At 43.1% G+C, this 27,960-nt stretch overlaps 1 protein-coding gene across 1 annotated transcript; it reads left to right on the plus strand.

Annotated features, from left to right (window-relative positions):
* Positions 1-5,792: 5,792 nt before the first annotated feature.
* PKN3 (protein kinase N3) lies at positions 5,793-27,778 on the plus strand. Its single transcript, XM_075259953.1, has 21 exons — positions 5,793-5,836; positions 9,461-9,743; positions 10,205-10,359; positions 18,400-18,666; positions 18,914-19,124; positions 19,205-19,387; positions 19,522-19,631; positions 20,373-20,516; positions 20,961-21,036; positions 21,119-21,266; positions 21,742-21,877; positions 22,520-22,587; positions 22,996-23,062; positions 23,984-24,075; positions 24,395-24,571; positions 24,652-24,714; positions 24,923-24,999; positions 25,075-25,217; positions 26,345-26,452; positions 26,912-26,992; positions 27,272-27,778. The coding sequence occupies exons 2-21, from the start codon at positions 9,473-9,475 to the stop codon at positions 27,491-27,493; spliced, it is 2,799 nt and encodes a 932-aa protein (XP_075116054.1). The 5' UTR covers positions 5,793-5,836; positions 9,461-9,472; the 3' UTR covers positions 27,494-27,778.
* The last annotated feature ends 182 nt before the right edge of the window (positions 27,779-27,960 follow it).

Consider the following 27,960-nt stretch of genomic DNA (forward strand, 5'->3'; position numbering starts at 1 on the left):
AAAAGAGCTGCGGCCTCTTTGCTCAAACCAAGCATAGCGCCATACGTTACATAGTGCCTGTGCTTGGTTTGCAGCTTAGCCTATTCATTTGAATGGGACTGAACTGCTACCAGGTCGTGAGACATCACACGACCTATCAAGTGGAAACTTCTGGACAGCATCAAAAAGCTGATCCACGGGGTCCTTGGTGTTGGACCCCCACCAGTCTTCGATTGATGACCTATTCAATGGAGCATCAAGTTTTAATACCTGCCACATCCTCCTTTGTAATCTTAAATTCACACAGAGATTTTTGTCATGCAAAAAAAATCTGCTTCAGGTTTTTGAAGCAGATTTTGAATCTTTTTATGGAGTGTTTTTTTGTTTTTTTTTCTGAAAAAAACCTCTAGTGTTTTTAGAAACGTTTTTTTTTTTTTTAGAGATTTCTTCTACCTCATGTTTTTCTCTATGGCATTTGCCTGAAGGTCAGGCAGGAAAAAATCTACCAGTGACTTCCACTGAGGAGAATATTGACGCAAAATTTGACTGCAAAAACGTCTGTGTGAACAGGGCTCTACCCGAAAAAAAAATTACAACACTTTAAAATCTGAGATGCTTCGTCCCTTTTCTAGAAGGGAATGTGATGAAGGAGTGTAGGGGGCCCAACAAATTTATCATCATGTAAATCTGTAGTAAATGTTGGGTGAAATGTGTGACAGCTATAAGCTGGCGTACATTACATTTGCACCCAGGGGTAGGGTGTGCCCGCCAGCTACAGGCCTATGAAGACTGGTGTAAGTAACATCACACTTCATATATCTGGCCCATGTGCTGACGCTCTACCTCCGCTGTCAACCAGCTACATCCATAGCAGGGGTGGGGGGAGTGCCTCCGACTACTATACCACAGTCCACAGTAGGTATAGTAGTGTGAGAAACTGGCGGCCATTTTGCACAAATAAAGTCACTGGGAATTGGAAGCACCGCACCAGAAAGATTACAAAACTGACAGAAAATCTGACCAACCACAAAGCAGCTTTCATTTCTGGACCTGCTTGGAGACAAATGAACGCCGCATTATGATTGGTTGCTATGGACGAGCGTTCCTTTAGAAGGTCTCATTTCTATTGAAGCGAATGGGGAAGAATGGACAATGGTTTATACAGATTTACATGGTTTATACAGCTGCTAGCAACTAATCACAGCGCAGCTTTTGTGTTGTATTCTGTTCCTGAAGCATGAAAGCTGCGCTGTGATTGGTTGCTACTGGCGACTAAACTGTTATACGGTTTGGACAGTTTGATAAATCTGCCTCAGTGACTTTCAGGAAGAATTCCTAATAAAGCGTCATCTGTCCATGGAAAGCTCCTGCTTCACCGCTGTGTTCCTCATATACTCTGGCCCTAGGTTGCTGTAAGCGTGATGTGATGACGTCACTCACATTGTGCTGACAGAGCGGCAGGGGAGCGAGGAGAGGTGAGTATCAGTGTTTTTTATGTTTGGGTGCAAATTGAGGGGGACATGAAACTAGGGGCAAATGAAGGGGGCACATTAAACTGGAGGCAGACATAGGGGAAACCTGAAACTGGGGGCAGATGTAGGGTGGCATGAATCTGGTGGCAGTGATGGAGGGGGGTGTTAAATATTATATATTTACAATATTCTCTAGCAGACATGGGGTTAACACTCTACTGACATCATAGTCTTATATTCTTGGAACATGGGTGCGGTTAGTGTACACTATTTTAGAAATCTCCTTACATAGCTACAAGATGGAAGGTAACACCCACTCTCATGAATATAAATGAGTAAGAAATACACGTCTGGGTCTGTCTTTGGGAAGACCAGGGGAAGACCAGGAGGTCTGTCTTTGGGAACACCAGGGTGGGTGGTCCAGGCAGATGGACATCCATGGACGTCGTAATCAGCCCAAGTCCACCAACCAGAGCACAAGCATGAACCAAGCTGTAACTACAAGATATCCAGATGATTTAACTTCTCTGAAGATGTAAGCTATTGACAATTGACTGATATTTGTGTTATTTTGGACATTTTCCCTGTTCCTGTGTTTTCCTTCAAGATATTAATAAACCTCTACACTGATTTATAACAAGCTGACTTCTTCCTATCGTGGATAAGGCCAGGTACGGATATTTAACAGTGGACACAAGTCTCACCGGCAAATACAAGATATTTAACAGTGGCGAGCCAGGCAGGAGACATCTATTCAGCAAAGACGTCTATTTCTATTTTCTTTTTCTATTGTTTATTTTTTCTATTTTTTATCTTATGTGATCCTCTATATTAAGTTGGGAAATCAGCAAATATATTTGAAATCCATCAAAAGGAACCTCATATGTTTATACCTACAGGAAAACCAAGTGTTTAAGTCACATGAGCTGAGGAAAGGTGACAGATGCACTAGGGTGAAGGTTATTTTAGTTTGTGAATATTTTGTAGCAAAAGAAGAAGCTTTTGGCTAAGATATAGATAGCTCTTCAATATATTTGTTCAAACCTGACAAACAATAAAGGTTTATTGGGGTAATTGGATCATGGGATAATAAATATATTAGTTATGGCAGAAAATCTAGTTAGCTATAACCAGTATTATTGTTTTATTGATTATGTATTCTTACATGTACGCACACACTTGCATACACTTACACACATCAACATCTACAAACATTGGGAAAACAAACATTGGGAAAACATAAATGTCTTATATGCAAATGAGATAAGCTAATCATCTTCATGAAAGGAGACGTATAATATCATCAAAGGATATGGGATATCAAGAGAGATAGTCTCTGGTTTATTCTTTAAACTTCTGATTATAGGATGTGACATATTTTGAAAAGTTTATGTTTATATACTTATTTAATATATATGGTGTTCATATACAGCCAGTACACAAGAATATATACAGTTAAGTGTAAGACAGAGTCAAGTGTCTTAAGTCTTGTCTCTATTCTTGGTATTGGAGGTATCTGAAAGGTTAAGAAGGTCACAGGAGTCTGTGAAGAGACGAGGTGTTAAGAGGAAACTTTAGGCACATATGTTTTATGAATAAAGGGTTAATATTGTGTCTCAGATAAAGAACACAATGATATTTAATAAAGTAATGTTCAAAATAAAATTATTTCTTATTAAAAAAGGTAAATAAAGTGACTAAACTTTAGAAAATGTATGATAAGTATGATAACACATTCATATAGGAATATATGTTTAGTATAATTGGTGAAAAGTTCTAACTGAAGAATAAATATAGTGATTGTCTATAGAATGGTAGTTAATAATGAAATCACATTATATTTCAAAGTCATGTTGCAATTTGTCATTACAAGTAAAGTACACATATATATTCATACATATAGATATAAAGATATATGTTGATATATGATGTTTATATAGATTATTGTATCCAAAGTACTATTATCTGATAGTTTGATAAATGTATTGAATATCAATATTTTATAAGTCAAATATAAATATTGATACAATATAAAGAGAAGTATGATATATAAATGAGTGGTATGGTACACTGTGATATTATAGTTTAGTTAATTGCCTAGTTTGGCTTAGTTATTAGGGAAAGAAAACTTATCTTCAATCAAGTCCAAGATTATAATAAAGTTTGATATCAAATGTTAATAAAAAGACTTTTAACAGTTACAAGGAGAAGATGTGCGGGAAAAGACAAAATCTGAAGGTATGATGCTATATGCTTAAGCTTATGCCAAGGACTGTGTTTAAAAATTATTACTGGAGGTTGGAACCTTTGATCAGCTGATGATTGGACAGATATAAAGACGTCCTCATCAATGTTTGGTGGAATCCTTTCTATTTCAAGACTTCAGGTTGTTTGGTGAGCAAAAGGGTTGTGAATGATAGAACCCGAACACAGATATTGTGTATCCAAGAGACTGAGATTCCAGGACTGAACCTTACTGACAAGCAGCAGGGATGATGTCAGAATTCACACTTGCCTTGCTTTTGCAGTATTGCTCCAGAAGTGTCACATGATTCTACAGTGACAGGTGGTCAAGGTAATTACCAAAGGAAACCCTTCTACAGTCTGTCTTGGTGAAGTGAAACATAACATATGGACTTTGTTGTTATATCAATATCTTCATAATATGAACTTTAATGGACAATGTTATAATATCTGCACAACATGGAGAAAATCTATAAAGGACTTTAAGTCAAGAACTACATTTGTGGTAAGCCTTCTATTATGATGGAAGAAGAGATGACCAGAAGACCAGACGATGAAAGAAGAGCCTTCATCAGGTGTAGGTTAGATAGTGGATCAAATTGTTTCCATCTTTGATCACAGTTTACCATAACATACCATAACATTTATGACAAAATTTATTGCAAATTGATGAAATTATTGTTATATGGACAATTAATGAAAATTAAGTTCCAGTATTCAGCAAAGAAGAAAGAAGATATAATCTAATTGTATGAATATTGTTGTATAGTATATCTTGAGAGTTCAAACAGATATTTCACTCTCAAAAGGGGGAAATGTTAAATATTATATATTTACAATATTCTCTAGCAGACATGGGGTTAACACTCTACTGACATCATAGTCTTATATTCTTGGAACATGGGTGCGGTTAGTGTACACTATTTTAGAAATCTCCTTACATAGCTACAAGATGGAAGGTAACACCCACTCTCATGAATATAAATGAGTAAGAAATACACATGTCTGGGTCTGTCTTTGGGAAGACCAGGGGAAGACCAGGAGGTCTGTCTTTGGGAACACCAGGGTGGGTGGTCCAGGCAGATGGACATCCATGGACGTCGTAATCAGCCCAAGTCCACCAACCAGAGCACAAGCATGAACCAAGCTGTAACTACAAGATATCCAGATGATTTAACTTCTCTGAAGATGTAAGCTATTGACAATTGACTGATATTTGTGTTATTTTGGACATTTTCCCTGTTCCTGTGTTTTCCTTCAAGATATTAATAAACCTCTACACTGATTTATAACAAGCTGACTTCTTCCTATCGTGGATAAGGCCAGGTACGGATATTTAACAGTGGACACAAGTCTCACCGGCAAATACAAGATATTTAACAGGGGGACATTAAACTGTGGGCAGATAAAGGGGGTGATATGAAATTGGGGGCAGATGGAGGGGGAACATTAAACTGGTGGTAAATGAAAAGGGGTTATTAAACTGGGGACAGATGAAGGGGGTTATTAAGCTAGTGGCAGATGAAGATGGGGACATGAAACTGGTGGCAGATGTAAGGGGGGCATTAAACTGGTGGCAGATTAAGGGGTGGGACATTAAACTGGTGGCAAATGAAGGGGGTTTGACATTAAATAAGGGGAGAATAAGAGGGACAGTAAACTGGAGACAGCTGGAAGGGTACATTAAAAATGGGGGTCACTGGACGGAGACATTAAGCTGTGGACAATTGGAAAAGGACATTAAACTGGGAACAACATGTCCACCTCTAGTTGCCCCCAGTTTAATGTCACCTTCCAGCTACCCCTACGGTTAAATGTCCCCCTCCAGCTGTCCCAGTTTTTTTTAATGTAGATTGTGAGCTTGCAATTCTTCTTCTGTCCACTGTGTGTCGTTGCTACTCCTGTGAAATCATCCATGGCAGTCATTTCTATACTGTCCACTAGATGCCACTAATGTTTAAATTTCTACAAGTGACCGTTACAGATTGAACCCACACTAGATGGCGCATTTCTCCCGTTGCAGTACACCTTGTTCTCCACTGGGCGGAGCCGCTTTCCCCCGGGAAGATTGAAGTTTAGTGGGAGAGTGGGCGGGGAAAGTCCGGTGTCCGGAGGACGGGGCAGAGGGGTCGCGGCTGCAGGTGAGCGGGGTCCGGATATTGGGGTCCTTGTAGAGAGTGAGGGGTGGTCGGGACTGGTGACAGCAGGTGGCGCTATAATGTACTAACTAGTGTATGCCCCCACTATTTCATATGTGTGGAGGGACCGTGTACTGCAAGCGACCGTATCACATGTAGCTATAGCTGTATACTCCCTGTACACTCTGCTGTATACTGTATAGTGAATGGGACGCTGCTGGTGGGAGACACAAGGATATATAGCTTATGTATATATGGACATGGGAGTGTGTGCAATGTGTGTATATATAAATATGTAAATATATGTGTATCTGTATATATTGTGTGTATGCATACATATATATACTAGCCTCTGCCCCCGGCTTCATCTGCGGGTTGTTGGAGTCGATGATCCGCCTATATTCAACAAATTGCTGCCGTTGATAGTTCGCCTGTTTCGGCATTTCGGGAGCTCTCATGCTGTCCTGCTGCTGAACCTCTTACTCGGGCCGTGCCTGTGATTGTTCCGGCATCTCAGCAGCTTTCTAAGACGCCATATAATGAGCGTGTTGCTGGCGCTGATGATTCCCCTCCACTCCGCTTGAGAACTCTGTGACTTCGGGCTTCCTACATAGTTCTCATTGTTTTAGAATTTTGCGACAAATTAGATTTTCTTTTTCCCGGCATGTTTAAAAGTAGCAAACTGCCAATTTGGATTAAAGGGGTATTATTATTTATTTATATAGCACCTTTAATTCCATGGTGCTGTACATTTGAGGGTTCACATACAGTACACAAGATATACAAACAGATATAATACTAACAGTGACCGACTGGCACAGCGGGATAGAGGGCCCTGCCCACGAGGGCTTACAATCTATGAGGGAAGGGTGAGGTGATGGGTTTTGCCATCCAGTGTGTCAGCACTCTGCCTGGAGCAGATCAGATAATATACAAATGCCTGTACACAATGTCATTTACCGGGATAAAAAGTAGCCTATGTTTAATCAAGGTTACAAACTGCGTGCCGAATTTCATCCAAATCCGTTCAGTTGTTTTTGCATGAAAGAGAAACAAACATCCACATTTATAATATTAGTAGGATAAATATGTTGTGTAGTGTGTGTGTATGTATAGAAATATATGGATATATATAATGTGTATATATAAACATGTAAATATATAATATTTGTATATATTATGTGTATATGTATATAAATAAATGACTATATAAATGTCATGTATTATCTGTATGTGTGCGTATAGAAATATGTGGATATGTATAATGTCTATATATATCTATATATATATACAGTATATATATATTTCTAATGTGTGCATATATGTCATGTTTGTATGATGTGTGTGATAAATTTCTAATGTGTGCATATATGTCCTGTTTGTATGATATGTGTGTGTAAATATATGGATAAGTATAGTGTGTATGTATATAAATTTATGTAATGTATGTATGATATATTTGGAAGTGTATGTTTATAATATGTATGTGTGGTGTGAATATTATATATATATTCGCACCCTTTGTCAGGGTGTGAAACATACGTCGGGGCTCTGAGTGGGAGTCACAGTGGTGAGCACAATACTCTATATACTTGTATCTGGGGAGTTTGAGTAGACCTTTATGTATGCAGGAACATATAATTGTGGCTAGTGTTTTATTTGCCATTTGCACATGCTAGTCTTGCACTCTATTGATTCATTCATGAAGCTAGATACATCTTAAGTAAAATGCTCCACTTTGTGGCTGATGTATTCTGACCTATATATTTATACTCTTGCACTTGCACTATTGCAGCTTACATTTTTGGATCCACAATCTGTAAATGATTGTGCATACTTATATACCTGGTGACTTATAACCGCACACTCTTCAGCTCCTCTGACCCCGCTATGGTATATGTGTGTATCATGATTACTCTTTGTACTTTTTGTGCTCTTCTCACTGTGACTCCCACTTATCTATTGTTTTCTATGTTTTTAATTGATTTTAAAACAAATTCTTTTTCTGCTCAAGTAGCTAATAGAGTATATTTTTGTACAGTTTATATTTTTGTGGACATTATTCATTGTTTTGCTAGCCTTGATACTAGATAGGTATACCAATGTGTTCTGAAGTATCTGTTGGCCGTTAACTCTAGTGTTGAGTATTTGTAGGTTTATACTTGGACAGAGTGTCCGTCCTCCATCCCTCCCCATCCAGAGTTGTATGGAGCCAAGGAGGTGCTCTCACACCCCTAGGCATTTAAAGGGGTACTCCCACGTCGCATACTTACCCGTCTTCGTTCCTCTAAAATCTTCTGTCTTCCAGCTTTGTTTCGTCATTGGTGGGCAGGGTCACATATGCAAAGCCAAGCGGCGAGATGCCGCCGGCTCTGCGTGCACGCTCATACACCAGTCTACCCTTCACAATGCGAATACAGACCCGACACTCTGCGGGTCTGTATTAGCATTGTGAAGGCTAGACTAGTGTATGAGCGTGCACGCAGGGCCAGCGGCATCTCGCCGCTTGGCTTTGCATATGTGACCCCGGAGCGGAACAGCATCGCTTCTGCCGTTGCTGTCTTCATGCAGGGCAGAAGCATAGCGATGTGCCTGTGCCGGCGTCTAACAGTCCCCAGCATCCGCCTATTACAGCGGATGCCGGGGAGTTAGACGCCGGCACAGGTGAAGCCAGCAACATCGCTATGTGCCTGCCCTGCATGAAGACAGCAGCGGCAGAAGCGATGCTGTTATTCCGCTCCTCCGCCCCCCCGCCCCGGAATAGCAGCATCGCTTCTGCCGCTGCTGGCTTCATGCAGGGCAGAAGCATAGAGATGTTGCTGGCTTCACCTGTCCCCCAAAGGGTAAACTACCCCTCCCCCCTCCAGGCTCGCTCCCGTGCACTTGGCCCCTCCTCCCTCCCCCCTGAGAGCAGGCAGACACATCACTTGACTCAGGTCAGGGCTGTGGCCACAAAAAAATGAATAAAGTGAGATAGTGGCCAAACAAAGCAGTTTTGCTGAAGCAATGTGTTTAGGAAAAGTCTTACATTCACATTAATAAGCATTATAGATAGGATCCTTGTGACGGGACAACCCCTTTAATATGGAGCATGCTGGGAGTTGTAGTCTCACATAACTAACAGTCACCATAGCTGGAGGTTTATTAGTGTCATGGCTGCCCTGATGGCTTTTGGGAGTTGACTACATCTGTTGTGCTGTCTCCGCACCTCACCTCCAGGTATGTCAGGTCTGAGTGGGGTTATCATCAGGCCTATATACGCAGGTGATGGCCTGTACTGGAGGGGCAGCTATTTTGGGACACTGGCCCTTTGTATAGGGGATGTGGCTGGACGCGCTCCTGGGCTGTCTGAGTCAGGAAGCAGTTCCAGGAAATGACTCGTAGTCTGCAGAGTTTTCCAAACTCCTTTATAACTTTTTCCCCTACAAACCCCAGCAGGATTTGAGCGCTGCGCCCGCCGCCCCTCGCATCATGCCGGGGAGTCAGGTGGACGCTACTCCCTGATTTCCTGGAAATCCTCCGCTATATCTTTGCATGTCCCCAGGGCGTTACAGGTGTACATGAGTCACCTGTCTTCAGTTACCTGCAGTTAACCCTCTCCTCCCCGTATGTTTTTGCTTCCTCCAGGCGCGCCACAAGATGGAGATCAGGAATGGAGGGTCTCTGATTCTGGATCCAGGGTTTCAGCAGCAACTGGAGGACTCTAGGGAGCAACTGAAACGGGAGATTCAGAGGGAGCTGAAGATAAAGGAGGGGGCTGAGAACTTACGCAAAGTGTCCACAGATAAGAAGCACCAGAGCCATGTGGAGAGTCAATTGAAGACATCCAACCGCCGCCTACAAGAGCTGCACTGCCAACTGCAGGAGCTGAACGGGCGCATCGTCATTATGGAGAAGGACACCAAACAAGGCAGGTGCAAGGAAATGGTTAAAACGGGCAGATAGTTTTGGAAAAAGCCTATTTCCTATGTAACAGCGCCACTCTTATGCACAGGCTGTGTTGGGTATTGCATATTCACTTCAGAAAAGTGAATGGGTTTGAGTTGCAGTACCACACATGGCCTATAAACAGGAATGGAGCTGTTTAGTAGTTACATCTCCTACTTTGCAGTGCAGGAGTTGAAGATTTATCAGTTGCCATTTTTGAATTAATTTTATTATACAGGACTAGAAACTATGGTTTCTTTCTTCCAAATACACCACCCCTGTCCTCAGGTTGTTTGTGGTATTGCAGCTCATTATTTTATTTCAGTGGAGCTGAACTGTAATTCTACACACAACCTGTGATCATATGTGGAACTGAGGCAGAAAGCAGCCATCTATTTCTAATCCTGGACAATCCCTTTAACATGACTATATTACGGTTTTCAGATGGGGTGGTTTCTCCAGATCACTGTGTATTTGATCAAAGCCTTGACCCAAGACAGCGCAGAGTGGAAGCGCTGAGGAGACAGCTACACATCGAGAATAAAGTCAAGCAAGGCGCAGAGAACATTATTCAGATGTTTTCCAGCGGAGCTTCCAAGGTGAGAGTCACCCCTGATGTAAGACAAATACAGTAACTTGTCCATCAGGTTTCTCACTAGGCATGTAGGAATTGATGCTATTTTGATAAAAGGCAGAAAATCTTATGTTAAAGGTTATTTCCTCACCAGTATATACATATACTGCTTTATGTACAGTATATACATTACTTATCCTGTACTGATCCTGAGTTACATCCTGTATTATACTCCAGAGCTGCACTCACTATTCTGCTGGTACAGTCACTGTGTACATACACTCACCGGCCACTTTATTAGGTACACCTGTCCAACTGCTCGTTAACACTTAATTTCTAATCAGCCAATCACATGGCGGCAACTCAGTGCATTTAGGCATGTAGACATGGTCAAGACAATCTCCTGCAGTTCAAACCGAGCATCAGTATGGGGAAGAAAGGTGATTTGAGTGCCTTTGAACGTGGCATGGTTGTTGGTGCCAGAAGGGCTGGTCTGAGTATTTCAGAAACTGCTGATCTACTGGGATTTTCACGCACAACCATCTCTAGGGTTTACAGAGAATGGTCCGAAAAAGAAAAAACATCCAGTGAGCGGCAGTTCTGTGGGCGGAAATGCGTTGTTGATGCCAGAGGTCAGAGGAGAATGGCCAGACTGGTTCGAGCTGATAGAAAGGCAACAGTGACTCAAATAGCCACCCGTTACAACCAAGGTAGCCAGAAGAGCATCTCTGAACGCACAGTACTTCGAACTTTGAGGCAGATGGGCTACAGCAGCAGAAGACCACACTGGGTGCGACTCCTTTCAGCTAAGAACAGGAAACTGAGGCTACAATTTGCACAAGCTCATCGAAATTGGACAATTGAAGACTGGAAAAACGTTGCCTGGTCTGATGAGTCTCGATTTCTGCTGCGACATTCGGATGGTAGGGTCAGAATTTGGCGTCAACAACATGAAAGCATGGATCCATCCTGCCTTGTATCAACGGTTCAGGCTGGTGGTGGTGGTGTCATGGTGTGGGGAATATTTTCTTGGCACTCTTTGGGCCCCTTGGTACCAATTGAGCATCGTTGCAACGCCAAAGCCTACCTGAGTATTGTTGCTGACCATGTCCATCCCTTTATGACCACAATGTACCCAACATCTGATGGCTACTTTCAGCAGGATAATGCAATGCCATGTCATAAAGCTGGAATCATCTCAGACTGGTTTCTTGAACATGACAATGAGTTCACTGTACTCCAATGGCCTCCACAGTCACCAGATCTCAATCCAATAGAGCATCTTTGGGATGTGGTGGAACGTGAGATTCGCATCATGGATGTGCAGCCGACAAATCTGCGGCAACTGTGTGATGCCATCATGTCAATATGGACCAAAATCTCTGAGGAATGCTTCCAGCACCTTGTTGAATCTATGCCACGAAGAATTGAGGCAGTTCTGAAGGCAAAAGGGGGTCCAACCCGTTACTAGCATGGTGTACCTAATAAAGTGGCCGGTGAGTGTACATTACATTACTTATCCTGTACTGATCCTGAGTTCCTTCCTGTATTATACTCCAGAGCTGCACTCACTATTCTGCTGGTGCAGTCACTGTGTATATACATTACATTACTTATCCTGTACTGATCCTGAGTTACTTCCTGTATTATACTCCAGAGCTGCGCTCACTATTCTGCTGGGACAGTCACTATGTATCTATATCAGTATGGCTCAGCCTCTCTGATATTACATGACCCCCACCGGTAGTTGTGAAGTCTCAGATAAGCCTGGTGGGTGTTTTCCTCAGTGGGCCTGATCATCATCTGCTCCTTATCGGTGAAGTTGTGCAGTAGAGTTGAGGTGTCAGTGACCACAATAAAGTGATGTCATCAGCACCTAAAACCAGATCTGCAGCAGTTTCACCAGAGGGCTGGACTTTTTTTCTTAACCGGTTAAGGACCGCTGGCCGTAAATTTACGGCCAGCAGTCCTGGTCTCTAAGACCAGCCGATAGTAAATTTACGGCCGGTCTTCAGAGACTCACTAGGCAGGGGGTGGGGCGGGGGGAGGGCAGGGGTTAGGTGTTACTAACACCTAACCACCCCCTCAACAACGTTCAGTCGGACTCAGTTCCGACTGAACGTTTTAACCCTTTCGATCGTGCCATGAAACATCACGGCGCGATCGAAAGGGATCCGCCGCAGATTGAAGCTGATCGGCACCCCCCGCGGCGAGATCGGGGGGTGCCGATGTCAGTAAAAGGTAGTCTGGGGTCTGGCCAGTGACCCCAGACTACCGGAGCCCCCACATACCTGGTTGATCCTGCCGACCGATGGAGGAAGTGAGCGATGTGTCTCACTTCCTCTGCAGCTTGCAGGACACAAGCAGGCTCATGTCCTGCTCGTGTCTTGCAAGCTACTATACAGAATCAGTTGGTGCTTTCATCAAAGCATCAACTGATTCAAGTGTCCTAAAGGGACACATGAAAAAGTAAAAAAAAAAAAAAAAAGTTAAAAAAAAATAGTGTATGAAAAAAGTAATAAAGTTATAAAGCCCAAAAATCCCTTTTTCTCTATACAAAATGAATTATATAAAAAAGTACTAAAAATTAATAAAAACAATGCATATTTGGTATCGCCGCGTCCGTAACAACCTGTACAATAAAAGTGAAATAATATTTAATGTATACGGTGTACATCTGAAAAAAAAAACGGAAAAAACCCGCTGGAAGTAATGATTTTTCACCATATCACCTTACAAAATATGCTATAAAAAGTGATCAAAAAATCATATGCACCCCACAATAGTACCAATAAAAAGCGCAGGTTGTCCCGCAAAAAATAAGCCCTCAACCAACACTGTCAACCGAAAAATAAAAATGTTACGCCTCTCAGAAGATGGCGATACAAAAATCACTGATTTATGTCCCCAAATGTGGTTTTGTTCTGCAGAATTAGTATCGCATAAAAAAATACTATAAATGAGGTATCACCGTAACCGTACTGACCCGCAGAATAAAGGCTACATGTTACTTATACTGTACGCTGCATGGCGCAAAATTTAAAGGGTACAACTCAATGCCAGGATTGATTTTTTTTTTTTTAATTTTTTTTTTAAATCCAGCAAGAAAGAGTTAATAAAATGTATTCAGTATGTTGTAGGCACCCAAAAATGGTGTCATTACAAAATACATCACATCCCGCAAACAACAAGCCCTTATATGGCCGCGTCACCAAAAGAATAAAGAAAATATAGCATCTAGCAATGTGAAGACAAAATCACGCAAAATCGCCAAATCATTAGAATACAACTGGCGGCGTCAGGAAGGGAATATATAAGCGGTGTGAGCGAATATCAGTGGACACCCCAGATTTACAGCTTATGAGGGAACAGACACCAGAAGTGACCCCCAAAGTGACCCCCAGAGTGACTCCCCCAATCATAGGAGCTACTGGGACATAGTAGGGAATTTAGTGTCCCCAATGTCCTCCGCACAGCTTATATATTCCCTCTTCGCCATCCGCTGTGCAGTTACGTCTGGGATACTAATACTCACTACACCCCCTGATAAATTCTTTGAGGGGTGCAGTTTTCAAAATGGGGTCACTCCTTTGGGGAATCCACTTTTCTGGTACCTTACAGGCTCTACAAACATGACATGGCGTCCAGATACCAAACATCTGAATCTGTACTCCAAAAGCCTCATCGCGCTCCTTCCCTTCTGCGCCCTGCTGTGTGCCCAAACTGCAGTTTATGACACGTTTGACACATGTATGACACTGGTGTACCCGGGATAACGGACGTAATGTCATATGTGGGAATAAACTGATATTAGGGCACAGCCGGACACAGAAGGGAAGAAGGGTTATTGGGTTTTTGGAGCCCAGACGGTTTGGTTTTTGGATGCCATGACACCTTTGCAGAGCTGAAACGCCAGTAAAGTGTAATCCCCTGATATGTGACCTTATTTTGGAAACTACACCCCTGAAGGATTTATCCAGAGGTACAGAGAGCATTTTTAGCCCCCAAATTTTGCTATAACTTATTATCCATAAATGAATACGCGGATGATTGTGAGAACTGAAAATGACCATTTTTCCAGGAATCCGTCATTTCAGTGCGTAATATGTTGTGCCCGCCTTGTATCAGAGATGAACTCTCTGAAAGCTGTTGTGCCCGGGATACCACCCGCTTACCAGTTTTTGGAGTGTCTCTGCTGACATAAGTCGGGCACAACATATCGGGTACTGAAATGGCGAATCTCTGGAAATTTTTCATTTTTAACTTCTCATTATCAGTTGCGATTTCATTTCTGGAAACTAAATAAATGCAACACTCAAGGGTTAAAAATTCTCGCTACGCCATTTGATAAATCCCATCAGTGGGCTAGTGTCCAAAATAGGGTGACGTGTCTGCAGATTCCACTTTATTGACAATTCAGGGGCTTTGCAAAAGTGACGTCCAAAAACCAAACTGTGCTCCAGAAACCAAAATAGCGCTCCTTCCCTTCTGCGCCCTGCTGTGTGCCCAAACTACAGTTTATGCAACATGTATGACACTGGTGTACCCGGGATAACGTACGTAATGTCATATGTGGGTATAAACTGATATTAGGGCACATGTATGACACTGGTGTACCCGGGATAACGTACGTAATGTCATATGTGGGTATAAACTGATATTAGGGCACAGACGGACACAGAAGGGTTATTGGGTTTTTGGAGCACAGATGGTTTGGTTTTTGGATGCCATGACACTTTTGCAGAGACCCTAAACTTGCCCCTACAAAATGGGGTTTACAGTTACCTCCAGGTCTCTCCAAAAGGAACATGGCCCCCAGAAAGTCCCTCTAAATCTGTACCCCAAAAGCTAAAAAGCGCAGTGCTCCTTCCCTTCTGAGCCCTGCTGTGTGCCCAAGCAGCAGTTTACACCCACATATATCATTTTTTGCCCCTCGGGATGGCCCCTTAATAGTTTTAGGAGTGCAGGTCTCTGACAACACAAAGTGGGTGCAACGTATTGGGCACTGAAATGGCATATTTCTTTCAAAATTTCAATTTTCATTTTGGACATTCATTTTTTGGAAGCATTTTAGGCACAAAATGATAATACCCCTTGATTCATTCCTTGACAGGTGTAGTTTATAAAATGGGGTCACTTTTGAGGGGTTTCCATTGTATTGATACTTTAGGGGCTCTGCAAATGCGACATGGCACGAGAAAACTATTCCAGCCACATCTGCCCTCCAAAATCCAAATACCTCTCTTTCCATTCTGAGCCCCATCATGTACCCATACAGCAGATTATGGCCACATATGGGGTATTGCCGTGTTCAGGAGAAATTGTGTAACAAACTGTGGGGGGCTTTTAATTCTTTAACTACTTGCAAAATTAAAAATATGGCGCTAAATGGACGATACATTGTGAAAAAAAGTAATTTTTCATTTTTACGTCCCAATGTTAATAAAATCTGTGAAACAGCTGTGAGGCCAAAATGCTCACCAAACCCCTAGATAAATTCTATGAGGGGTGTAGTTTCCAAAATGGGGTCACTTTTAGGGGGTTTCCACTATATTGATACTTTAGGGGCTCTGCAAATGCGACATGGGACTTGAAAAATATTCCAGCAAAATCTGTCCTTCAAAAGCCAAATAGCCCTCTTTCCATTCTGAGCCCCGCCATGTTCCCATACAGTAGATTATGGCCACATATGGGGCATTTCTGTGTTCAGGAGAAATTGTTTAACGAACTTTATGGAGCTTTTTCCCCTTTATCCTCTTGTGAAAATGAAAAATTTGGGGCTAAATTGACAGTTTATTGGAAAAAAAGTAATTTTTCATTTTCATGTCCCAATGTTAATAAAATCTGTGAAACAGTTGTAGGGTCAAAATGCTCACTCTACCCTTTGATATGTTCTGTGGGGGGTGTAGTTTCCCAAATGGGGTCACTTTTAGGGGGTTTCCACTGTATTGGTCCTCTAGGGGCTCTGCTAATGCGACATGGCACCTAAAATTATTCCAGCAAAATCTGCCATCCAAAAGCCAAATAGCGCTCTTTCCATTCCAAGCCCCGCCATGTCCCCATACAGCAGAATATGGCCACACATGGGGTATTGCCGTGTTCAGGAGGAATTGTTTAACAAACTGTGGGGGGACTTTTTCTCCTTTAACCCCTTGTGAAAATTAAAACTTTGGGGATAAAGTGACATTTTAGTAATTTTTCATTTACACATCCCAATGTTAGTAAAATCTGTGAAACAACTGTAGGGTCAAAATGCTGACTATACCCCTTGATGAATTCTGTGAGGGGTGTAGATTCTAAAATGGGGTCACTTTTGGAGAGTTTCCATTGTTTTGGTACTCTAGGGGCTCTGCAAATGAGGCATGATGCCTGAAAATTATTCCAGCAAAATCTGCTGTTCACACCCCCAGTGTCGCTCCTTCCCTTCCATGCACTGCCGTGTGCCCAAAAATCAGTTTACACCCACATGTGGGGTATTTCTGTGCACGGGAGAAATTGCACAATAAACTGTCAGATGCATTTTCTCCTTTAACCCTTTGTGAATGTGTTAATTTTAGGTCTAAATGAATGTATTAATGAAAAAAAATGAAATGTCTAAATTTCACTTCCATATTATGTTTATTCTTATGAAAAACTTAAAGGGTTAACAAACATCCCAAATGCTGTTTTGAATAATTTGAGGGGTGTAGTTTTGAAAATGGGGTGATTTATGGGGGTTCTATTATACAGGCCTTTATAATTCCTTACAGAACTGAAGCGGTCCCTAAAAAATTGGTTTGGAGAATTTTCTAGCAAATCTAGAAAATCGCTGTTACACTTGTAAGCCTTGTAACGTCCAAAATAAATAAAAAGACAATCAAAAGATGATGCCGATATAAAGCAGAGATATGGGAGATAATATTTATTCATGTATTTGGGTGGTATGACTATCTGCCTGAAAAGCAGAGAATTTCACATTTTGAAAATTGCAATTTTTTCCAAATTTCCATCAAATTTCCTATTTTTTTTATAAATAAATACAAAAATATTGATTAATATTTACCACTAACATGAAGTATAATGTGTTACGAAAAAAACAGTCTCAAAATCATTTGTGTAAGTTAAACCGTCTCAAAGTTATTGCCATTTAAAGTGACACATGTCAGTTTTGAAAAAAAAGGCCTGGTCCTTAACCGGTTGTACACTGTCATGCAGCCATTTTTATTGGAATTGATTGTATTAGGTTATCTATAAGTGATTGGTGGGGGTCTGACACCTAGGACCTCTGCTTATCAGCTGTTTGAAGAGACTATGGGCCTCAGCAGTTCAGCCCCTCCCCTGTTCAGATGGTGTCACATTTGTTGGTCACATGGATCAGTAGCAGCTCAGTCTTATTTAAGTGTATGTACATTGTCCTGCTTGGTAAAGAGGCTGCAGCGATCATTGAAGCGTCTGAAAGTCGCTGACTGGTGGGGGCTTCTGGTGTCAAATCCTCACCGATCGCCTAAATGGGAATTTTTATATTAAAGGGGTATTATTCCTTCCTAATAGAGTGCCACTCCTGTCCATGGGTTGTGTCTGGTATTGCAGTTGAGCTCCAATGAAGTTAACAAGACTTGCAATACCACTTTAGACTTGTGGACAGACGTGATGCTGTTTTTGAGAGAAGCAGCCATGTTTTTCTTCTTGGACCATCCCCTTTTACCCCAGGTGTAGACACAAATCACACTGTCCTGTAGCAAAAATGTAAAGGCCCACACGCAAAAAGGGGGTAAGTCTAATAAAAGTTAGCTTTTATATAATTTATATAATTGTATTTTTGTTCTAACTCATAGCTCCAAATCCACTGCCTTCTATCACTTTCCATGGAGTTTAGTGATAAAATTCTTACTATCTGCACTCACCACCAGATGGAGCTCAAGCACCTTCATTTATACAGTTGTCATTGAATTACTATGAAACTATATATGCAAGTGTGCTCCCCGTAGTGGTGAATACTAGTAAACAGAATTCATTGTGAAGTGAGGCATTGGGCGTAGTTCACACACTACGGAAATTATACCACTGAATTTGCAATCTCTTCCAGGACCGGAAACTTCTCAACACAGCTCAGCAGATGCTTCAGGACAGCCGAATAAAAACAGAATTGCTCCGCATGCAGATTGTGAAGCTTACACAGTCCCCGGGGTCAGCCTCAGATATCCAGGAATCGGACCACCTGTCTCCACTAGAGTTACGACTAGAGGAACTGAGGCGGCACTTACGAGTGGAGGCCGCAGTCGCAGAAGGAGCAAAGAATGTGGTTAAATTACTGGGTGGACGCAAACTTCAGGATCGCAAGGCTTTGGCGGAGGTGAGCCAGGGCGGTGACTGAAATGATAGTGGGTGCTTCTAGCCATTCAGTATTAAAGGGGGTTATAAAAAATATGGCTGCTATGGTCTAGAAACAGCGCCATTCCTTTCCACAGGTTGTGTCTGGTATCACAGCTCAGCTCCAATTAAAAGAATAGGGCTGAGGTGTAATACAACACATGACCTATAGACATGTGTGGCGCTGTTTCTGTTGATTGCGTCAGGTTTTGTTTTTCTTTTCTTTTTAGGCCCAGTCGCGACTACATGAGTCTAGCCAGAAGATTGACCTCCTCCGCTTGTCCCTGGAGCGCTGCCTGTCTGAGCTGCCCCCTGGTCACTCCAAACAGCTGCTCATCAAACAGGATCTGCAGAACTGTCCTACTGCTGGGGGGGTCTGGGGGAAGGAGCAAAGTCTGGGCCAGACCCTCGCCCCTCTCATCAAACCCACTGCACTGACTGGTACCCTGAGGTTTAGTTAAGGGGCAGTAATAGGTGGTGATCATGGGATAGGGCATTTATTAGTCTTCTTCTCTTCATAGGGACTCTGGAGATCCACATTTTGGGATGTCAGGGACTGCTGGAAGCTGTCCCGGGGCGATCTCGGGCAACGTCTAGTCATGGGAGTCCTAATGAGGCCAAGTCCTTCATGCGATACCGGGCTGGGGGAAACCTTCATGGACGGGGAGGATCTGGGAGATACCTGCGGTCAGATGAGATCTGTGGTAAATATGTGGATGTGTACCTTTAATGTAACACGCATGGATTGTGCTCTGCAATCGCCACATGTGGACTTAAAGGAACCCACCAGATGGAATCTTAATGGATGTTGTCGACCTGTTGTTACATCTTCCCATAGGAGAGGTGATGTGCGTCCTGAAAGTGGATAACAAGCCGGTTACCCACACGAACTGGGGCCCAATGCACAACCAGTGCTGGGATCAGAGGTTCACCATAGAGCTAGAGCGGGTAAGTCTAGACACCTAACAACTAAGGGGGCTCACTGAGACCTAGTAATGGGAAATAACTGTGTGCATTATCCCTGTACTGTGACATCACTGTGTGTATTATCCCTGTACTGTGACATCACTGTGTGTATTATCCCTGTACTGTGACATCACTGTGTGTATTATCTCTGTACTGTGACATCACTGTGTGTATTATCTCTGTACTGTGACATCACTGTGTGTATTATCTCTGTACTGTGACATCACTGTGTGTATTATCCCTGTACTGTGACATCACTGTGTGTATTATCTCTGTACTGTGACATCACTGTGTGTATTATCTCTGTACTGTGACATCACTGTGTGTATTATCTCTGTACTGTGACATCACTGTGTGTATTATCTCTGTACTGTGACATCACTGTGTGTATTATCTCTGTACTGTGACATCACTGTGTGTATTATCTCTGTACTGTGACATCACTGTGTGTATTATCCATGTTCTATGACATCACTTTGCATTATCCCTGTACTGTGACATCACAGTGTGTCCTATCCCTATACTGTGATATCACTGTGTGTATTATCCCTGTACTGTGACATCACTGTGTGTATTATCCCTGTACTGTGACATCCCTGTGTGTATTATCCCTGTACTGTGACATCACTGTGGGTTCATGGTTACTTGTTACACCCCTGTTATCTATCCATCTATGTATCTCATGTATTTGTATTTATCCAAAATTACGTTTTTACTCCACAGTCCCGGGAGTTGGAGCTGTCCGTACACTGGCGAGACTGGCGGGAATTGTGTGCCATTCGCTTTGTCCGTTTGGAGGACTTCCTGGACAATGAGCGGCACGGGGTGTGTTTGCAGCTGGAGCCACAAGGGATGCTGTTTGCTGAGGTGAAGTTATATAATGCGTCTGAACGGGTCTAAACAATTGAGTGACGTGACCTACTACATGGGGTCTTGGCTTACAGAAGGTTCTCTTGACTTGTTGTCATCCTTATGGTCCTTTATAGAGAGATTTTGGGCAATTTCTGGCGCCTGTAATTCACAACTACCTAATACCCCAGTGATGAGGTTCCTATGGGTCTGCACAGCTTTTTGGTTGGTTTCGATTAGCCTCCCTCCATGTAGATGTTAGAAGGGACCTCACCATGGGTAAACCAAGCCTGTCCCCATATTCACTAGAATGGCCGCCATTTATTATTACATTCCCCTCCTGCACGTCCAGGTGACATACAGTGGTGACAACCATGTTGGCTAACCCTTACCTTTCCCATAGAGGGCTATAACAGCTGCCAGGACAGTGTATGTGATTGGTTTCTTGTATTTTTGCTCCAGATCATGTTCTGTAACCCTGTGATCGAGAGGAGAGGTAAAGTGCAGAGGCAGAAGCGCATTTTTCCAAAGCAGAAAGGTAAATGTCTTCTCCTCTCATTAGGGTGCTGCTCCTTGTCCTAATGTTCTGATAAACAGCTATTCCTTTATGTTCTTCATAGGAAAGGATTTCCTTCGGGCCACCCAAATGAACATAAATTTTGCAACCTGGGGGCGACTGATGATGAGCATCCTACCCCCATGTGGCACCATGACCACACTTAGTCCACCCCTTCCCAGCACTGACACCCAGGCTTACTCTGCGGACAGGTGGGCACTTGCTGTCTTAGTCTTTTTTTCTTTAACTGCTAAGGGCTCATTCATATCTGCGCCCGGGGTCTCCGCTTTCAGGTTTCCGTTTCCTGCCCGACGTTTTTGATGCTGATGACCTGATCTCTATATAGGCCATCAGGATCTGACACCTGGACCCTGTGCAGATCAGCTATTCCAGGAAGCCTCTGGGACAGAACTAGAAGCAGAAGCCTACATCCACTGTATAGCAATGGTGCCAAAGTACTGAAGCTCAGTTCCCATTCAAGGAATACAGCTGCACTACCCCACCTTGGCCGCTAAACAGTGAACGGAGCCTTCTACTTCTGTATAGGTTCTGGCTCAGGAGGCTGGCTGGAACAGCTGATCTGTGTGGGGCGGGTGCCTGACTCCACCTGATACTTGTGACCTGTCCTGATTATCTTTTCTATTCCCCCTATGTATACTGTGTGTACATGTTCTGTTTTTCTTGCAGCTCTTTCCCAGTGAAGAAATTGATTTTTGGTGAGGACCCTTCAGTAAAACCACCGCCCAAACCTCCCCGGGTGTTCCTTCCACTGGACGCTGAGAAAGAAGCCACTCCTGCAGACTCTTGTAAGGTGCCTGTGAAGGTGTGTGCATGACAGGCCAATACAGGCTACATAACTTACCAGCGGGCACCTTCTCTCTAGGTGGGGGCGGGCCCAGTGGTCAGACCCCCACTGATCAGAGACTGAAAAGTGATCTACACATCAGATGACATCCGTAGCAGCCATGTTAGTCTGCAGCACATCCATTGGAAATATTCAATATAACTATTGTGAACATTATGTTGGAAATTTCTACAGATCTTTTGAGCAGTACCAAAGGGGTTCAGACAGGCCTCTAAATGTCGTGGCTGTAGGGGCAGCACGGTGGCTCAGTGGTTAGCACTGCAGCCTTGCAGCACTGGAGTCCTGAATTCAAATCCTGCCAAGGACAACATCTGCAAGGAGTTTATATGTTCTCCCCGTGTTTGTGTAGATTTCCTCCCATACTCCAAAGATATACTGATAGGGAAATAAAATGTAGCTTGTGCGCCCAATATGGGGCTCACAATCTACATTGAAAAAAAAAAAAAAATGCCATTGGCACCACCAATACCCAAAATGAGCAGCCATGTTCCATGTTGTAGACCTTTTCTCTTATGGCCTGTCAGGAAATGACATTTCTGGACGTCCTCCTTTATGCAGTCAATGACTTTCTCATCATTGAGTTCCTCTTTTACCCTTTAGTCCATGAAGCGCATCCACTCAGATGATGGTGGAACCCCAAGCGCGGCTGAACCCCAGAAGATTGTCAGGTAATAGCTTCTATCCGTAGGTCAAATGTAACAAGTTTAGGGGTGTGGTTCACACGAAAAATGTCAAAATCTGGCATGAATTTGCAGTGAAATCTTTGGCAGAAATTTTGGGCTTGTCCTCAGATACCTGCTATGGTGTAGCAGCCTGAACTACTGCATGTAATGGAGTTAACCTGTGGTTCTGAGTATCACAAATTGGAACTAAAAAAAAATAAATCTATATTTTAATACAATTCGAGTGACAACGACTAGGATTATAAAGGATTTCCTACTTTTAGTATAGTGATCTTATACATAGGGACAGGTACCAAAATGTCACCCCCTGGTGCCATATGGGGCACGTGGATAGGGTTCCTCATACTTTTACCGTGAAGCTCCGTATGGATTTATCTATGTTTGCTTTTACAGAAAGAAGACCCTTCATCTGGATGACTTCTCTTGTGTATCTGTGCTGGGGAGGGGGCATTTCGGTAAGGTAAGTGTCAGTATTACAAGGGACAGGCTAGGGCTACAGGATGGTTCAGACACAACTCCCATTGCACAGCTAAAGATCGCCATGTCGCCTTGCAACTCCTTCACCAATGTAAATGAATGGAGCTGCATTGTGACCCTGAAGTGCTGAGATTAGAAGTTCTAGTCCCCAAAAATCTGCTCAATCTTCTTGCGACTATAAATTGCAGTCACCTCACACTTCAACTCCATTCACTTATATTGATAAAGGCTGATGTAAGGTGTATATTACATACCCTGCACTAATGGGTTAACATAGCTCAATCCCCCCCACCTACGAATACCTGCAGTAATGACGTCCATACACTGTGACCTCGGACAATCCTCTAATATCTTGCCAATACAGAATGAATGGAATTACCAGACCATTGGCTGTCATCAGGTCAGTGGAATCTGCCCGTACGCAGTGGTCTGGTCTGTATATGTAGTTGTCTCTGTGCTATCACATGCCTGGGGATGGCCCAGCCTCTAGACAGGTTCAGTGCCGCAGATCATTGTGTGTCATTTGTTTATGCAAAGAGTCCACGGAGTGCTGTACTTGGCAGCGGGTTTGTGCATGTAAAATAATGGACAGCGTTTGCTTATTGTGTCACGTAGAGTTGTAACTTAACCTGTCACAGGAGGTTGATGGCTACTAATCTGAGCAATACTTAAAGGGGATACCCACCATATAGTGTAATGGGGCTGTGACAATCTCATACTTCATGCTATAGGAACATGGTAGGTATTCCAGAACTGGGAGCACAGGTAGATTAAAAGATTAGACATTTGTATATTGTACATTTGTATGTACTGTCAATGTCCCTTACATTTTTGTAAAAAGTTAGTGTTATGTCTTAGTCATGCATAGTCTTACGTCTTATGGGTCTATGCTTGTGCCTTTTAGGTGCTTCTTGCTGAATATAAGAAGACAGGAAAGCTGTACGCCATTAAAGCGCTAAAGAAGCGGGAGATTGTGAGCAGAGATGAGTTTGAAAGGTGAATATAACACCCCCCCCTCCTTTTCCCTTCTGAGCCTAAATCTTTACGTTGCTCATTCAGCATGGTTCCCTCCTTGCCGGGTACTGGGGACCCTATGGATTTGGGCAACATGTCACCTCTGCAGCCAGCTATTGGTTATTGTGGTAATGTAGCGATAGCTGACACCAAGAACCAGGGCATGGCCCTGGTGACCCGTGCTGGCATTGTAGAAGACCTGTCTACTGCTCTCTGGGATACATATGTATAAACCAGTGCTGTCAATCCTGTTACTTTCCCCTATAGACCCCTAACCATTTCTGTTCCCTCTTCCATCTAGCCTACAGTGTGAGAAGCGGATCTTTGAGGCAGTAAACTCCTCCGGTCACCCCTTCTTGGTGAACCTATTTGGATGTTTCCAGACCTCAGGACACGCGTGTTTTGTCATGGAGTACATGCCAGGTGGAGACCTGATGATGCACATACATGCCAATGTCTTCTCCCAACCTGCCACCAGGTATGACCTAGAGCAGCCTACAGCACAATCTCTGTCCATCATGTCTTGGCTGTCACTGAGGCGTCTATCTCTATTGACAGGTTCTACTCTGCCTGTGTGGTTCTCGGGCTCCAGTTCCTGCACCAAAAAAAGATCATTTACAGGTATGGCAGTGAAGACTCGCAGTCTCGGCACCATTGGGGTCACACTGCGAGTATGCTTATTTACATTAGTGACGGAGTTGCAGGGCTACACTGCGAACTATGGTCATGTGATGGGAGTCGCAGCCAAAGTCGCCATGTAGCCTTAGCTGCCTTCTATGTTCTGGATCTATACATGATATATATTATATAACACTGTGCTTCCATCCAGAGACCTGAAGCTGGATAACATATTGATGGATGCCAGTGGCTTTGTGAAGATTGCAGATTTTGGCCTCTGTAAAGAAGGTGAAGATTCTGACACCATTGTGTAACATGGAAATAAGTAAAGGACCAGGGTTGTAATGGATGTTTGTCTTCCAGGTATGGGATATGGAGACAGGACAAGCACCTTCTGCGGTACACCAGAGTTTCTTGCACCCGAGGTTCTGACTGACACGTCTTATACATATGCAGTGGACTGGTGGGGGCTGGGAGTGCTGATCTACGAGATGCTGGTGGGAGAGGTGAGATGTGACCGGTCAGATCAGATTCAGATGCCACTTTGCAAAGAAAAAACAGTGAAGAGGACTCGGCGGCCCAGCGCTGCAGCCTCTTTAATGGATAAGTCAGACCCCCACTGATATCATGCAATATGCCATCATTTTTAGTTGGGAATACCCTTATAAAGGGGTTGTGGCATGACAGACACTAATCCACAGGGTAAAGGATAAATGTCAGATTACTGGGTGTAAAAAAAAAACAAAAAAAAAACCCTGAATTCTTACTCACGTGATAACACATAAGGTAATATTATTGGAGAACTCCGCTTCTTATAAAAACATGGAAAAATAGATACAGGGAAAACTTCCAGAGAATAACAAATATCATACAATGTCTTTGTAGCTACATCATAGGAGAAGCTCATAGTTAAGTTTCTTTAAGCTGGATTTCTGTGTGTTGGCATCAATGGGACAGTCCCCACATCTCTCGAGGTGTCAGAGAAAGATGGACTGATCCAGACATGTCTGTCAATCATTTATATTCATGAGGCGGTGTTCCCCAACATCCTCAAACTTTTTGGAAATGTATTTGGAAAGCACTAAAACAAGTGTACCCTTACCACACCCATGTATAGAAGAGTGTTGTGAGCAGAATAGACTTTACTCTTATATGCCATGAATATTGTAATCTGATAATATTTAACACTGGGGGTCTGACTGCTGGGTCCTTCAGTGATCAATTCCCCCCGTATCCTCCCTGTGCATGAAGTGCCAGTGCAACCCCATAGTAGTAAATGAAATGCTGGCCACTCGAGCTATAGTGCTTCATTCACAGGGAGGATTCAGGGGGACTGATCACTAGGGGTGTCAGGGGTTGGACCCCTAATAATCTGACACTTGTATCCCCTACTCCCTGTATAGAAGCTACACATCTGTAGAGGCAAAACCCCTTTCAATGTGTTGATGTCCATCTAGCTATACCCATAGTATGCCAGGTTGATGAGATTTGCCCGCTATGGTGGTTTCTGGAAAATCCTGACACCTTCTGTAGATCATGATCTGTAAACTATCCTGCTTCTGTTACCTCCCTCTCTACACTCCTTGCGTTGTGTCCACATCATTCATGCCCACTCTGATCTCTGGTTTTCCAGTGCCCGTTCCCTGGTGACGATGAAGAGGAGGTGTTTGACAGTATTGTGAATGAAGAAGTGCGTTACCCACGCTTCCTGGCCACTGAAGCTATCAACATTATACGGAAGGTAAGTGATCCTTTGGTAACATGGCGGCTAGTGCCTGGCCTCTGCATCTTCTGAGTCCAGTACATTAAGGTAGGTGGGATGGAGTGATCTGATCTAGTGGGAGAAAGTGACCTGTAACCTCCTGGGGCAAATGAAGACATGTAAGAAAGAAATGGAGACCTAGATTAATGTAATAAGCATCACAGAGTATATCAGGAGAGGCATTTGCAGATCTAGTGAGCCCCTTAGTAGAGAAGGTGCTATATATGTCTAAGAAAGTGGGAACAACTGGGATCTGTTCACACAGCAATGGAAAACCGCAGTTTACTGACACGATTAAGGCAAAGTTGTTTCCAAATGCAGTGTTTCTTCCCAAGATCCTCTTCCCTTTATATGGGATTTCTTGCAGATTGCATTGCATTTCTTAGAGACTGGAGTCAATAAACATTGGCTTTTTTTCTTTTTACTTTTGGTCTTTAGTTACTTCGTAAAACACCCGAGCGCCGCCTAGGGGCAGGAGTTGGTGATGCAGAAGAAATTAAAACACAACCTTTCTACCAGGTATGGTTTGTGGCTTATTAAAGGGGTTTTATCCTCACAAGGATATATGAGTGAGTACTTGGCCTTGTTTACTTCAGTGGAGCAGGGATCTAATACCAGACAAAACCTATGGAATGCTTTGGTGCAGAATCCTCCGCATATGTGACCCTTGTGATCAGGGAGGGCATTGTGTGAGATTACTCTCTCCCTAGAAGTGGCTGGTAAGAGGGTAGAGTGCCCCTTTAAGAACTATATTAGTAAGTGCCTTACACCACTAACCTGCCTCCTATCCTCATGCAGGAGCTGGACTGGGAGGCCCTGTACGCACGTAAGCTGCCTCCTCCCTTTGTACCCGCCTTAAACGACCCCTTTGACGTTCGAAACTTTGATGAAGAATTCACTGGGCAGAAACCTGTGCTGTCTCCATCCGATGACCCTCGGCCCTTAACCGCTGCTGACCAGATACTGTTCCAAGAGTTTGATTTTGTCTCGGACCTTCTCCTTGGTGAGCAGAAGCAGTGAGTGGACTGCTAAAATGTCGCTGATCCTGGACAATATCTTGGATACCTCTGGGGCTCATCTTAAGATTTCCTACCTTTTGGTATGTGATATAATGCATTTCATCCATCACAGGACCTGCGTGTCCTCAGCCATCTAGAAATGGACATGTTCTTGTGTCTACCTCACATCCAGGTAACGTTCTCACTATATCTCGCTGCTGTTTGTCCTAACCCTACTGTCAACATATCTGTGCCAAAGGTTTATTAATGTAGCCGGTGCTGCTGATCCACCAGCGGCCATGATAGAATCACCAGTCTATAATACATTGTGTATATACCTTGTACATATTCTGTTCTCACCCCACAAAATAGTTAACTTCCTTGAACTTCAGAATTTCATACACCGCTGTCGTACTTTAAGTTTTTGGCTAGTTCTGACCCCAGGTCATGTTATCAGAACCAGCACCTGGTCCATCTGTTATGTTCACT

The sequence above is a fragment of the Leptodactylus fuscus genome, chromosome 11 (assembly GCF_031893055.1).
Source record: "Leptodactylus fuscus isolate aLepFus1 chromosome 11, aLepFus1.hap2, whole genome shotgun sequence".
Lineage (NCBI taxonomy): Eukaryota > Metazoa > Chordata > Amphibia > Anura > Leptodactylidae > Leptodactylus > Leptodactylus fuscus.